The following is a 14788-nucleotide window of genomic DNA, read 5'->3' as shown; positions in this document are numbered from 1 at the left end:
GATTTCGGGAACGTACATCCAATGTGACAGGGATTTTTTTTTCATCTCCCGGTGTTCTGACATTCAGTATTCATGATCTGTTGAATTTGTTTCGTTTTTATAAATAACGCCTAAAACCTAGCATTATTTTTGTTTTTTGCAGGTGAGGTAACGATGACGTAAAAATAATGGTTAAAAACCTACGATAAAATTGTGGGGGTGAAAAAAAAATAAAGCAGTAAGATGAGTTGTCATGACGACAGGGATGTTCTGTTGATGAACTGTACTCCTCATTGTCCAATCAGATAGTAGAGCTGAAGCTGGAGCACGAACAGGAAAAGACGCACCTATTCCAAGAACATAACACAGAAAAGGATTGCCTGGTCCGAGACCATGAACGGGAAATTGAGAAACTAGAAAAACAGCTTCGGGCTGCCATGACAGACTACGACAATAAAACCCAGGAATATAGGAAACGAGATGCTCAGGTAATAATAGCATTTCAAAAATAATGGGATTGGCTTTTTTTTAAAAAAAAAAAATCCTCTATTTTCCAATGTTCCTTTTGCTGCACGCTTTAATCATTTTAAAAAAACTGACATATAAACACAATTTTCTTTTTCTATTGCATTTTCATCACCGCCCCATTCCCTACCACTACTAAAAAAAGGCTTTCCAAGAAAAAAGAAAAAAAAAGGAGGGGACCCATAGGTACCCAGATTAAGAATCACATGGTGTGCAATAATTTGGCCTATTATTTATAATCTTGTCTCATTTATTGTCATGATAGATTTAAGAAAAAAACGTTATTTATTTCCTGTCCATGTATCTATAGTAAACCCCTCCCCTTTTGACTTACTCATTGATTTTTAAAATAAATATCCCTGCAATCAGCTCATATATTCCCTGTATTTTGGTTTTTATTAATTTTTAATGATGTTTGGGAATTGTTAATATCATTTTATTTTTGCACGTGATTTATTAAGGATTTGTTTTAATGATCAATATATGGGAAATTAAGAATTGTTGATTGCTTGCCTTTAAATTAGATTTTTAAATGTGTGTGGGTGTATAGAAATTTTGTATCTGTATATATTCATATATAAATGCATTAAATTATATAAGCACACATACATTGGGTGATAGTGCATACACATATATGTACATATAACAAACATATATCTCTTCTATTTTTATGATCACTGTTAGAAGCCATTTGCCAGATTAATTCCCAGCTATGGTGTATTTAATTGCTCAAATGTACAGGTTAAATCCGCATTTTTGACATGAAAAATTTTCTTGATTGATCCAATTAAAAATATATAACCTACGCCAGTTGTTTCGAACATAGTTTTTTATGCAGAATAAATATACTTTAAAAGGCCTGAAGCGAAGACACTTAAAAATTGAAAGTAATAGAATAGGAAAACAATGACTGCTTTAGCAATTCTCAATAGAATAGTTTGAATAATTTGATATAAAATGTGGATAATTATCATCATAGTTTAAAATATATATTATACATAAATACACACACATATATAAATATATACACACATACACGCACTTGGGAGCCTTTTCTCCATATTTGAAGGAAAAACATTTTTCCTTCACTGCAAATTCATGAGTTATTGAAAAAAGTTAATAATTTATTTCATTTGCACCATGTCAATAATACAGTCCAGAAACTCAGTATTTATGGTTGGTTTAAAAAGAAACAAGGAATAGAATGGAAGAAGGGACTGTGCTCAGTTTTTTTGTTTATTAGTCAAAGAATATGTTATGTTCATATTTAATAACAAATGCATACTTCTTAAAAGATAAATAGCTTCCTCATCATCATCAGTCTTGTTATATTTCCGTATTCCTAATTTGTATACGTTTGTGATGTAGGTGCCATTTACCTTTTTAATGTAGTATAGTTTGTTAATATATATAGATCCTTACTATTTTATGTTTAATGAAGCTCATGATACACAAAGATCACTTCTCTAAAATATGGAAACTTTATTTTACAATCAAGGAATTCCGAAGATTTATTTATAGTTGGACTAAAATCATTGGGCTGTTTCGTCATTAAATTATTTAATTTACTTTTTTAATCACAGGGATAATGAGTTATGAGAAACAGTTGCAATATCATGTCAAGTAGGTGTGTGATGTGGAACCTACCATCTGTAATATTTTTTAATATTTCATGTCCTTGTTAAATCATCTATCTCTTCATTTCAATTTATAACAATTTATTATTTTTATATTATTACTTATTTAGTGTATTCAATAACAGTGCAGTATTTTTTCAGAGCTGTGCAATATTATAAATACTTAATATGTAGTGGGACATATAAATTGCAAATTGTCACTTAAGATTAATTTATTAGTATTTAATATCTTATAAAAATAATCAATTTTATCCTGATAATGATATTACAAAAATAGTAGTGTGAACCAATTTGATTGGTTTTTGATGTAATCATCATATATTGATGTGTTTTGCTATCATGTTCTATTTTAGTATGAATAGGAATGGAATTTATATTGAACAAATATCAGTAAATAACAATAAAAATCATATGTTACTTGCATGTACTGAATTTGCACATTGTGCTTCTTCTCCACAATTTTTAATTGATTTTTGGAGGTAATTTTATTTCCTTTGTATAAATAATGTGAGTAAACAAATGATTATCACTCTACCAATGAGAAATTTAGTAGTCTCATATTTTTTTTTACTCTGAAAAACCAAGTTGATCCACAGGTTTAGATTTTGAGGCATAGTTATGAAGATGTGTGATTATCTTTTACTTTAAACATTTAATAAATTACCATTATGAAAGGGTGCTAGAAAGTTTTGATTATGATTTTATTTTTTAAAATGTTTGTACTCTTTTTTTAACCATTAAAAACAATTCAGTAATGTTTATTGAAAACTTAAAAAAGGTACTTCTGAGAGATATTTGGGTATATGCAGTTACTCTGGAATAGTATGCAGAACATTTAGATGATCTCTTCTAAAATTAAAATTGTAACAAAGCATAACTTTTTTCATATTTTTTAAATGCCTTTTAGAAGCATTTATTAAAAAATGTATTACTTTCTAGCAGATGTATCATTTCACCATCACATAATTTCTTTTGTCCTGTTAATGACACCTTTTCTCTAGCATATTACCCATTTTTTGCCACTTGAGTAAACCAGTAATCTTGGACTTCCTATCTGCCTGGCTATCTGCCTATTATTCTCTGATTTCAATTATTTCAATTCTGTCAGCACAACTGTATAAACATAAAAGTACAATAATAATGGTTACATTGCAACACTCACATAATGATGAACCCAATAACTAGGTTTTCAGTAGCTTGCCTTTGGATACAGATGGAAAGAAATGTGTTTTACAAAATCTTAGTACTTTGTTTTCATTGTAAAATGGGCATGATAAAAATCAAGTCTTTCCCCTCATTTTCTGTTCCATTTACAAATGTTGCTGTATTAATTGAGTAAAGGAATTAGACTTCATGACTAATGATACAGAAAGGATATATATCCACTTGATCCTAAATACTTGTCATCCATTAAGGGAATGTATGTTCAAATACTCATGTGATTGGACAAATAAAATCTATTGTGAATGCTTTCATGTAGGGAAGCAAACTCTCCTAGATAAGATACTAGCATAATTTCTCTTAGCTTTCTTCCTCCATCTTGCATCAGCAACTGTTTTTGCTTGTTTGTTCTCTTGTTAATCTTTTTCTGTTTTGTATTTTTCCTCATTGAAGATTTACTTTCTTCCATTAAATTATATTTCTATTCCTGATTTGCCTTTCAAACCCAACTCCTCTGTTTGTAATATTTTACAAATAATAAGAATTCTAATCTCTTTTTTCCTCTAGTCTTTCGTTCTTTGCCCCAGTTGAGGCAAATGGACATTAATAATTTTACTTAGAAATGAGAAAAATTTTGAATTTGAATGCTAGACTTAAAAAGATCCACACAAATTGGATCTTTTTGAAATGCTGGAATGGGATGTGAGTTGATATATTTTACAACCTACACCCACTATTAGAGTAGTACCTGGTGCAACAATTAAATCCTTCTAGCTGGTAGAGTCTAAGAGCATATCTTAACATATCCCTCTTCATTAATTCAAGCATAGGAGCAATATGCATCAAGGATATCAGTTGTGTAACCTGCTTGTAAAGCTGTTAAAACAACCTTTCCTCTTTGTTTGAGAGTAATAAGTCAGTATCATCACTGGGCTTTACATTAAGGGAAAGAGGGAACAGCAAAGTGCAAGAAAATTCTTTACTCTCTCATTATTCTTTCTGTTAAAAAAAAATAAATCCGTGTTCTGCATAATTATAAGATACATCCTCTCCTTCCTCTCACTTTTCCCCATCTTAAAAAGAATAACATATTCTTACAGACACAATTTAAGTTCTTCTGCACTTCCAGGACCTTGGATTTATTTTAGGGGGTCAAAAGAATTGAATTCATGTTTTTTTTTCAATTCTTTTTGTATTGAAAGAAAAACATAACATAAATATTGTTATGAAATATTTCTATCCAAAACATACTTCTTTAAACAAAAATAATACTGTGTTAATATGGCTTTAAAAATGGAAACAATTTTGCATAAACAATCCTTAAATTTTCTTTGAAGATTCTGTCATACTCTTATAGCCAATGTTATTTCTCATACCTTTAAATCTCAGTTCATTTTGGATATATATTGTCTCTCTGTGTGTGGGTGTGTACACACACACACACACACACACACACACACACACCAAAGAACCCGAGGTATGCAACTTACATACATAATTTGATAGTTATTTTTATAATTTTACTTGAACCTCAGGGTAACAATTTCAAATATTAAACTTTGAGTCCAAGTTGATATATTTCCAATGGAAAAGCTTTCCGCCAATGAAACTCTCCCAATAGTTTCTATTTGAGTTTCATTCACATCAATTAATGATAACCACTGAAATGTATGAGTATAGCTTTTGTTAATGAATGTCATCATACTTGACATCTTTAATTATACTCTAGAGTTGTTTTTCTTTTTTCACAGTATCACTACAATGATCTATATTTATAGCATCAAAATGTCCCTGAAAGTTTGTAGTCAATGTATTCATTCCAATACTTCCAAAAATTGTTATCAGATTGTAATTTTTAATATGGCAATGGGTGACTATAATTAAATACACAACTCCTGAGCTGTCCTGCATTAGACTATATTTAATTTTTACTAAGCCTAAATATAAATGTAATTTAATTTAATTTCTCTCCTGTTATAACCCCAACATATGACTCAAAGGCCAAGTGAAACCTTCACTCTAGAAAAAACTAGGTATTCCTGGTTCAAAGTAATTTCTTCTTCCTTTTGTACCTTGAAGTGATGGTTTAGAGTGAATAGATAATTGCATTTGCTCCAAACTATAATTCCAAATAGAAGGAATGAAACAGAACTTTAAATATTGAACAGGTTCACCTTATTTCTACCATTTTCTTCTTTCAGCCCTTAAACAAATATTACAAATATATCTTCTGTAGCATTACATAATAAACCAACTGAGCATAGTTGGATTAATTTGGACTAGATTAATATAATTATTGAATTAAGTTGCTAGTCTAGAGGAGATGCCTGGGGAAAAGTTATCTGCCAGGACAGTTTGAACCTGAGGAAGTGAACAGGTCCTTAGGACTGTGAGCTTAGCCACTTGGTCTTTAAATCCAAGCCCTTCCTGGGTTGTTAAAGTGGCTCAAGGGGTGTTGTGTGAGTGGGTTCTAGTAGTGGGTAATTCATCTTTAAATGAGGGGATTGTTCCTTTATGCTTTACCTCAAAGAGGCCTTGGTTTGTCTTCTCCTCAAGAAGCCAACACTGGACTCCATCATATTGGACAATTTTTGTCCAATATCTAACATCCACTTTTGGGGAAGATGGTTGACAAAGTATTGAGTAACAACTTCAGAGGAATCTTGGAGGAAGTGGCTTATCTGTGCGTCCTTTTCAATCAGGATTCAGACCAAGGCATGGCATGGAAGCGGCATTGGTCACACTTTTGGATGATCTCTTACAAGGGTGGAATGGGGTTGTGCATCCCTTTTTGTCTTACTTGACCTCTTGGCAGCTTTCCCATTGACCATGGTATCCTTCCCTTCAGCTCAGAGCATTGAGGGTGGATATCATGTTGCTGGTTTTGCTGGTTCACTTCCTTTCTCCAAAGTTGAATCCAGTCAGTGGTGATTGAGGAGGAGAGGTCCACCCTCTGCCTTTACTAGGTGGGTTACCACAGGATTTCTGCTCTCTACTTTTCTATTTAATATCTATATGAGGCCACTTAGTGAGCTCATCCATTGCCATGGGGTAAGATATTAAACAATGCTGTAAACATGTTATCTCAGTGCCCAAGGTTTTGTGGATCTGGATGAGGAACTAGAGCCTTTAGCTAAACCCTGGGAAGACTGAATAGCTTTGGGTTTGGAGACTTATTTGTTCTAGGACTATCCTATCTTTGATAGTGCTGAATGAGGTGACACTGCCCCAGGTAGACCTAGTGTGCAATCTGGGGGTCTTTTCAAGACCCTTAAAGAGCAGGTGGCAGATGGGGCTAAGAGGGCCTTTGCACTGTTTTGTGTTATCCGTCAGTTATGCCTGTTCCTAGATCAGAAGGTTCATGTATGCTCAGTTGCCTAGTCAACAGATCGGGCTACTGTAATGCTCTACATGAAGCTGCCCTTGAAGAGTATGCAGAAAATTCAACTGATGCAAAATGCAGCTCTACAGGCAGTTATAGGGGCTCCCATATGACATCTCAGCACCAGGAGCTGCATTGACTGCCAGCTTGCTTCTAGGTTCAATTCAAGGTATTGGGCTTAATCTTTAAAGCCCTTCATGGCATGGGATTGGGTTAGCTGAGGGATTGCCTGTCCCCAATTACATCAGCTAGTTCCATTAGATCTGCAGAGAAAGCACGCTGCAGGTCCATCTGCTAGGGACTTAAATTAGATGAATTCCAGTAGTTGAGCCTTCTTTGCCATCGTGCTCACCATATGGAACATTCTTCTTGTAGTTATTTGAATAATTGAATGCCAAATGGTGGGTTCTCACACTGGCAACCCCCCTTACATGAGGTAAATGATATGGTATCATTCTTAAACCCTGAAGGAATTATTATTATACTGTATTTTTAAAGGGGGAAAAAATTAACCCTTTCAGTTATTGACCACTGATCACATGATTGCATTTTGGAAGCTTAGCAATTGGCTTGCATTTGTGATTGATTGCAGCATCCTGCAATCACATAACTGTGATTTGTGACTTTTTTGCCATTTTCTGAAAGAAAAAATGATTGTAAAAGTGAGTCAAGTTATATGCTGACCCCCTTAACGAACAGAACAATTTATGACCAAAATTCCAGGCTCAATTGTGACTGTAATTTGAGGATTACCTATAGTACCTGTTTATTTATTTGTTTGTTTATTTAGCACATGGCCTAATTTTGCAACATGTTGCTGAAGTATACATTGGCTCACTATCTGGGACTTTATATTCATCTTTTATTGATTTTCATTTGGCTTTTAGTGTTTCTGAATATCCGAAAAGGTTATATGAGAACTGGAGCAATTTTCTCTGGCTAGGCACTCTTGTTGCTTGCTCAGCAGATGTATAATAAGTAATACATAGTCAGATGGTTAGGGGTAATCGCAAGGCCCAACTATACAAAAAAAATTCTCACATAGTATAAGACAAATATGAGGTATGCACTGTAGGTTTTTTTGCTGTTTAAAGCTAATGTGAATGTATTAGTCAAGAAATGTTGTTTAAGCCAATGATCTCTCCCTCCCCCAAGTTTGCCAATGAATCACCGCCAACCCTACTATATGATACAGCTCTCTTTCCTCAGATTCTGTTTATCTGAGAAGAGCTCTCTTTCCACTTCTGAAGAAAATCTGGATATCTGCTGATAAACCCTCAAAAATCCAAAGATCTGGCTCTGTTGATTTGCCTACTAATCAACTGAGGCAAAACTGAGGCAGTTAAACCAGGCATTCAGGCAACTAGATTACCCACCTAGTGAGATCACAATAAATCAGTAGGGACAGGCTGATTTCCAGGTAGAATCTATTCAAATGTTGAACACAAAAAGAGAACAAGGGAACACCATTGATAGTCACCCCAGCTCACATCTCAAGACCCTTAAATGCATTATTAATAACCTGCAACCCTTACTAGACAATGACATTGAACTTTCTCAGGCACTGGGTGGCAGCCCTATACTTGCATATAAATAATCATCCAACCTGAAGCAAATTTTTACAAGCAATAAAAAACAACAGAACAATGATTTAACAGGGGAACCAGGCCCTGCAACAAATCCAGGCATCTATTCTGCCTTCACATTTACGACATTGCTGGCCCCAACAATTTCCTACACAAAATTTAGAGGCACCTTTACATAATGTTTCTCTTATGTGCCATCAACTGTTGTCAGCAATGCATCTCTGGATTTTACTTAAGACAAACACACTGTGCTTTGTGCAGAAGAATTAATGGACACATGTTTGATATCAGGGTTCAAAACAAGGGCAAATTAATATCAGAGGACAGTTTCTCCCAAAATATTCTATTATAATTATCAAAATAGTTATTTTGGAACAGCAAAAAAAAAAAGTACAGTTGAACAACAGATTGCTGATTTCACCTTCATCCAAAAATTTCAGGTTATGTCAGGCATTCTCAATAAACACAATGGGTTTTTAATACATTATATTTGTTAATTGGTAAGATACTTGTAATCTATCTCACTTATAACCTCTATCACCATCCTGTCTTTCCCTCCCTTTTTCCTGTTTTGAAAGTTTTTTAAAAATATGGAAATCTTATAGATATAATATAAATTGATTTCAGCAAAGCATTTGGCGTAGTTTTGATAATAAATAATAATAAATATGGATTGCATAACATGACCGTTCAGTGTGTTTTTGGAGCTAAAATGTGGTCTTGTTTGATGTCTTCAGAAAATATTGTCAGTTTTTTCATAATTTCAAACATATTTCTGACTCTCACCTTTCATAAATCTTGTCTTCATGCATGTTTGCATACTTCAAAACTATACCTACAAGTTTCTCACAAAATACTTGATTTTATAATTTCAAAAGAGAATGGAAAGTTAAATCCCAATTCCCAAATGATTCTTTGCAATCAGAAGAAACATTTGCACTTGTTTGGCATTTATCTAGATTAGGGATGTCAAACTGCCGGCCCACGGGCCGGATGAGTCACAAGGAAACCACACCCATCTCATTGCCGGCAATGGGGAAAAAATTCTGATATGTCACACGACATCACGTGATGTTGCAAGTTTGACATGTCTGATCTAGATGCATGGGTGTTAACTAATTTTGCTCTGACTGATGAAGTTGCTCCGATAAGCAATGCAATTACACAGATTAACAAAGATTGGTTCATTTAATATAATTCAAACTTTAGACACCTTTGGCCTAGATCAGGGGTGTCCAACTGCCGGCCTGTGGGCTGGATGCATCATGCTGAAACCATGCCCACCCCATTGCCAGCAATGGAAAAAAAGTCATGATACATCGCGACACATCACGTGACATTGCGAGTTTGATGATTGAGTCTTCATTGAAATAGATCCACAGGTGTTTCTTTTTATTGTTATTTGTGTTTTATTGTGATTTTTAGTATTAATTTTTATTGAATAATTTTTACAGAGTAAAAATAATACAAGTTTAAAGAAGAAAAAGTAAAAAAGTGAGAAGTTAAGATAAATAAGAAAATAGAAAAGAAAAATAATATAAAGAAGTAATTTCTACTTTTACTTTGCAGCTGTTATAAATACATTTGTATTTTATCCTCTCTACGGCTGTATCATGGGTAATTTCCATATTCTACACTTTATTATCGTCAAACCCATAAATCACAAATTCATTTGTTCTGTTTTCAGCGAAAAGTCCATAAACTACACTGACAATGTAGTTGCTGCTTTTCCCTAATTAAGTAAGTCAATTTTGCCAAGTCTGTAAATTCTGTCATCTTTATCAACCATTACTCTATTATGGATAATTTAGAATCCTTCCATCTTTGTGCAGCCAATAATTTCATTGCAGTTACCATGTTCTCTGTGTTTTATTTGTAAGATGCCCAGAGTTTAGAGTCAAGGTTCCCTTTAAACCAGTGTTTCTCAACCTTGACAATTTTAAGGCATGTGGACTTCAACTCCCAGAATTCCACAGCCAACATTCCCAGTCAGTCAGTATCCTGAAACTATACAAGATAGCACATCTTTGATTTAGAAGCAAAGTCCTAGACATGGAGTCACATAGAATGATACCATGTTGTTCTTTGTATACAAGATGCCATTTAGGATTTGAGACCTGCTGCTCCTAATTCAGTGCCCTTCTCCATCTCCATGAACCTGGAAGCGTCAGATACATGTTCCCCTTCCATCTTCATACCTTTGTCAGAAGTTCCCCTTCATGCCATATTAAATTTCTTCACTCCTTTTCTGACTCAGAATAGGACAGATTTTCCCTTTCTACTACTTTGTAAGGAATTATACCCATTTCAGAATTCTCTCTGTGTTTGAGATGAGGCACTGTTTATATTTCTTCAATTATGCCATTGTCTCATCCTTCCCATTTAATCCCCCCCCCCCGAACTCCTTAGAGACACAACTTTTGCTTGGCCAGCCAGTTGGATTTTGTTTCTGAGAGTATTGCTAAGGTTCATGACCATCATATCTTGCCTCCCAAGAAGATTCTATGTCTGAATAGTTCAAAGTTCTGTCTTTCCTGCTTTGAGAGTTCAAAATAAGCTCTCTTTTCAATTCCCCACCTCCACGATGGAGGGTGAGAGGCTAGAAGTATGGAGGAGGGATGAAATGTGCTTCATGACTAGAAAGGAATGATTTAAAAAAGGGAATATATTTTCAGTGTGGTTAGAAGCTGTAGATGAATAATTGTAATTGATTTCTGCTATTACATTAGTCCAGTAAATATGGTATTCAACATACGTCTGGGGGAATTTAATAAAAAGTCTGATATAATCAGTAGTAATGAAGGGGACATCTCTGATTATGATGATCATCGGAGCTTTTGTAGGAGGTCTTAGCATGCTCTAGTTGATCTTTAAGTAGGTACTTCCTGGCCTCAAGATTTCTAGAATGGGGGGCAGCTGCAAGGCATTTGGTAGCAATCATGGATGGTAGACCTATGGGGCCTGAAATTAAACAGAAAATCATGTGACCATTAGGGACTTATGATATCACTTCCCGTTTAGTCATTAAGTGAAACATCAAGTGTGACACAAGTCTGGCACACACATCAAGTGAGTGTGACTTGTGATTTTACTTCTGTGTTCTGCATGAACTCTGACACAAGCTTGTTGGGAAGCACACAAATCTGCTGGGATACAGTATAATCCCCAGGGAGTTTGGGATGCTGCCGTGGTTGTAACTGCAAGAATTGGAAGCAAAGCTGTGTGTGTGGGAGAATTATAATGTTGTAACTTCAGATAGTCTCTAAACAAGGCAGTAAGAAAGCTTTCTGAAAATGTATTGCAAATTGGTTAAGCTATGGTTACTGAAAATATGTCTAAATTAATTGCAAGCAGGCATCAAAACAAGAGGATAGGAGAAAGAAATCCAGGATTTAAATGTTGGAGTATTTCTCTCTCTATTTATTTATTTTTGTCATATTTATGTAGTGTATATCGGAGGTGGTGACCCTTTGAGAGATGAATGCAACGAAATTTCATTTTAATGTATGCCGATTAGTGTACATTCGAAGTGACAATAAAGTTGTTATTCTATTCTTCCTATTCTATTTTTTCTCTCTCCCCCCCCCCTCTCTCTCCTTCAGAAAAATCAAGCTTCATTGAAGTTCAGCTTGCTTATATCTGCAATAAGGAATTTTATTTACTCAAGCTGAGTCCTTGACTTGAAGTGTTCAGGAGGGCATCCTCTGGGTTATATATCAGAGAAGCCCCCCCCCCAATTTTCAGAGTGAAAAAAAAAGTTGGGGGAGATTTGTAAAATATGAAAAATCCTGGCTTGCGCAATTAAGTATCTGCCTGCTTAGCCTGCAAGCTTGACATGTAAGAGATTTAAAAGCTAATATGAGGAGGAAATGTCTCAACTGACATGGTATAATTTTATGAGAAACCATCCTACCAAACTCTTTTGATCTGTTTGAACTTACATGGGTTTTGTTACCTTGAAGTAGATAGGGCCAATACTAAAAGGCTTCAAAGACCAAAAGTTCCTCATTAAAAAAGTATGATTTGGCCTGTAGCAGTCCTAATGTGCAGGGGAGGAAATCACCTAGGAAGGAAACTCTGGACTGGATTGTACCAGCACCGCTCTCAAGATGGTTAAAAGCATCTGCCTTGTTAAGAAAGAGATAGGCAGGAGAATCTGAATAATCAATAAATAGGCTGAGAAGTCCAAGACCAAAAAGAGTGTCACATTACTCTGGTCATGAAGGTATTGAAGGACTACTCTATCTTGACTGATATCATGGAAAATATAATTAATAAAAGACTTATTTTGCTGCAAAGACTTATTTTGCTGCATCTAATTTGAGTAACATTGCAATATATTCAAGCTGTCCATAACTATAACCAAAGGCAATTAAAAACTGTCCCTCTGTGAGCCATTTTATTGTTAGTTTTTAATATAGTAATATGTTAATTTTAAATACAGTTTTACTGTCGTACCTGCCACTTCTCCTTTTGTGTGTGCGTGTATGTGTTCATGTATCTTGTTATTGAATTATTCACTGATTAATTGATTCATTATATGCCATCAGGTCGTTATCAACCCTTAGCAACCACATAAATAGATTTTATCCATGATGATTTCTCCTCAACGCGGTCCTTCAGGGTTTCCAATGGCGCACACATTCGATCCATCTTGCTTCTGATTTGCCCTTTTATATTCCTTCAACCTTTCCCAGCATTAAAATCTTATCCAGAGAACTAGGTCTTCACATAATGACTCCAAAGGAGGATAATCTGAGCCTGGTCATTTGTTCCTTGAGAGAGAACTTTGGTTAAAGATGGCATACAAATGTTAAAATAGAGAGGTTTTTGGTTCTTCATGACATATTTGGGTTGACTTTGAGTTGAAGAAATAAAGGCTGAAATGTTTGAAAAGGGAAGAGGGAAATGCCCTGTGTCTCTTTTCTGCTTTTCTTTACAAAGTAGGACTATGGGAGGTATGATTGATTATATTGGTCACTTTGTCCTTTAGACTTGTTTCAGAAAGGAAGGATTCTGTGTAAAATAGACCTTCTTCTTAGGGGATATTTGGCTGATTTTTGTTAATTAGCACGTGAGTCTGGGGAGGAATAAATGGTAATAAATGCTTGTCAGTAAGCAAATTGTGGAAATATGAATGTGTGTTTTGGAGTTAACATTTATTTGTTATGTATCTCAGGAACTATAGTTTTGATAATTTTATTGTTTTTCCAGATGTGGACACTCTTCTCCTGCCCCCCCTCCCCCGTCCCCCATCCCACTCTGCTTAATAAAGAATTGTTTGGATTAGTCATCAACTAATTATCAACAATCTCCTTTAATGAGCATTCAAAAAGTTGTAAATATGTCTGACCTTTAATAGACATAGGCAAATTGTGTTTAGCTAATTGTACCATTTAAAGAAACAACCAAAATTATATGTGTGTGTGTGTATGTATAAATATAGGTATAGATAGATAGATAGATAGATAGATAGATAGATAGATAGATAGATAGATAGATAGATAGATAGATATTGGTAAATTCCATTATACTGAATAAGACTATGCAAGGAATCTAAATGGTGTGGGCTCTCTGGTAAAGCTTCCTTATACTTATCTAGCTGTGTAAGAGTATAAAATAAGTTGTACATTAACATGCTATAAAAATATGTTTGCTATACAGTTATAGTTATATGTCATTGTTCAGAAAACAGAGAGAAATCTGACAAATTAAAAACAGAAGGATGTGTCTGGAAGGGCTTTTTCAGTCATTAAAAAGCTTCACCTCTCCGGCAAATTATTTAATGGCAACTTCTTGCTCACTGTATTGACATCTTCAAAGACTTTGACATCTGTCAGCCTTCCAACTACCATTAAAAATATTATCCCATTTCCATTCTTTTATGCCAATTTTTTAAATTATATTCCTTCTTTTAAGTTGGGAATATGATTGGGTTTAAATGATGCTGTCCTTTCGTTTTCAGCCACCCAGCTGTGGTTTGAATAAATTGATGTTGAATCAAAGGCGGGACTTTAAAAGGAAAAGGTTTGATAGACTTGGAGTCCAAATCAGATGAGACTTTATGATGAAAAGGTTTAATCCCAGTGCAAGCATTGCTTCTATCAGTTGAGCAGTACAAAGCTATTCATGTATCTATCTCTGTGCATCTCTCTCTCTCTCTCTCTCTCTCTCTCTCTCTCTCTGTGTGCGTGTGTGCGTGTGTGTATTTTTCAGAAGAAATTATACATGTTTTTTTTTTAAAAGCACAGATCTCCTTAGGATTTGCAAATGTGGCATTAACTAATATACAGAGTGCTGATTTTCTTTTATCCACTAGAAGCTTATGATTATAGTACAGTTCTTGAATTGGAAATGAGAACTACAACACACATTTAAAGCTGTGCTGTCTGATTTGTATTCAGTATACATGTCATTGCAGGATGATTTAGTCTAAGCCAAGCTGGTTCAGTAAAAGGCACAAACAAATTCCCAACCTGAAATTCAGAGAAAATGAGGAAGTGAGGAGGGAAGAATTA

The 14788-nt window shown here is 34.6% G+C and overlaps 1 protein-coding gene across 10 annotated transcripts in view; it reads left to right on the top strand.

Annotated features, from left to right (window-relative positions):
* The window catches only part of CEP112 (centrosomal protein 112), a 312867-nt gene that overhangs the window by 128607 nt on the left and 169472 nt on the right, over positions 1-14788 (top strand). For all 10 annotated transcript variants that reach the window (XR_005554525.1, XR_005554526.1, XR_005554524.1 and 7 more), the window contains one exon: positions 285-467. Coding sequence is in view for 6 of the 10 variants with exons in the window: in XM_039325516.1 (XP_039181450.1) it covers positions 285-467 (183 nt within the window). In the remaining 4 variants the exon portion in view is untranslated. The remainder of the gene's footprint in view (positions 1-284; positions 468-14788) is intronic.

The sequence above is a fragment of the Crotalus tigris genome, unplaced genomic scaffold, assembly GCF_016545835.1.
Source record: "Crotalus tigris isolate CLP2741 ecotype Arizona unplaced genomic scaffold, ASM1654583v1 scf7180000024337.5909745, whole genome shotgun sequence".
Taxonomy (NCBI): Eukaryota; Metazoa; Chordata; class Lepidosauria; order Squamata; family Viperidae; genus Crotalus; species Crotalus tigris.
Note: the sequence above shows the minus strand (reverse complement) of the source record. Positions and strands in the feature narration are given on the sequence as shown.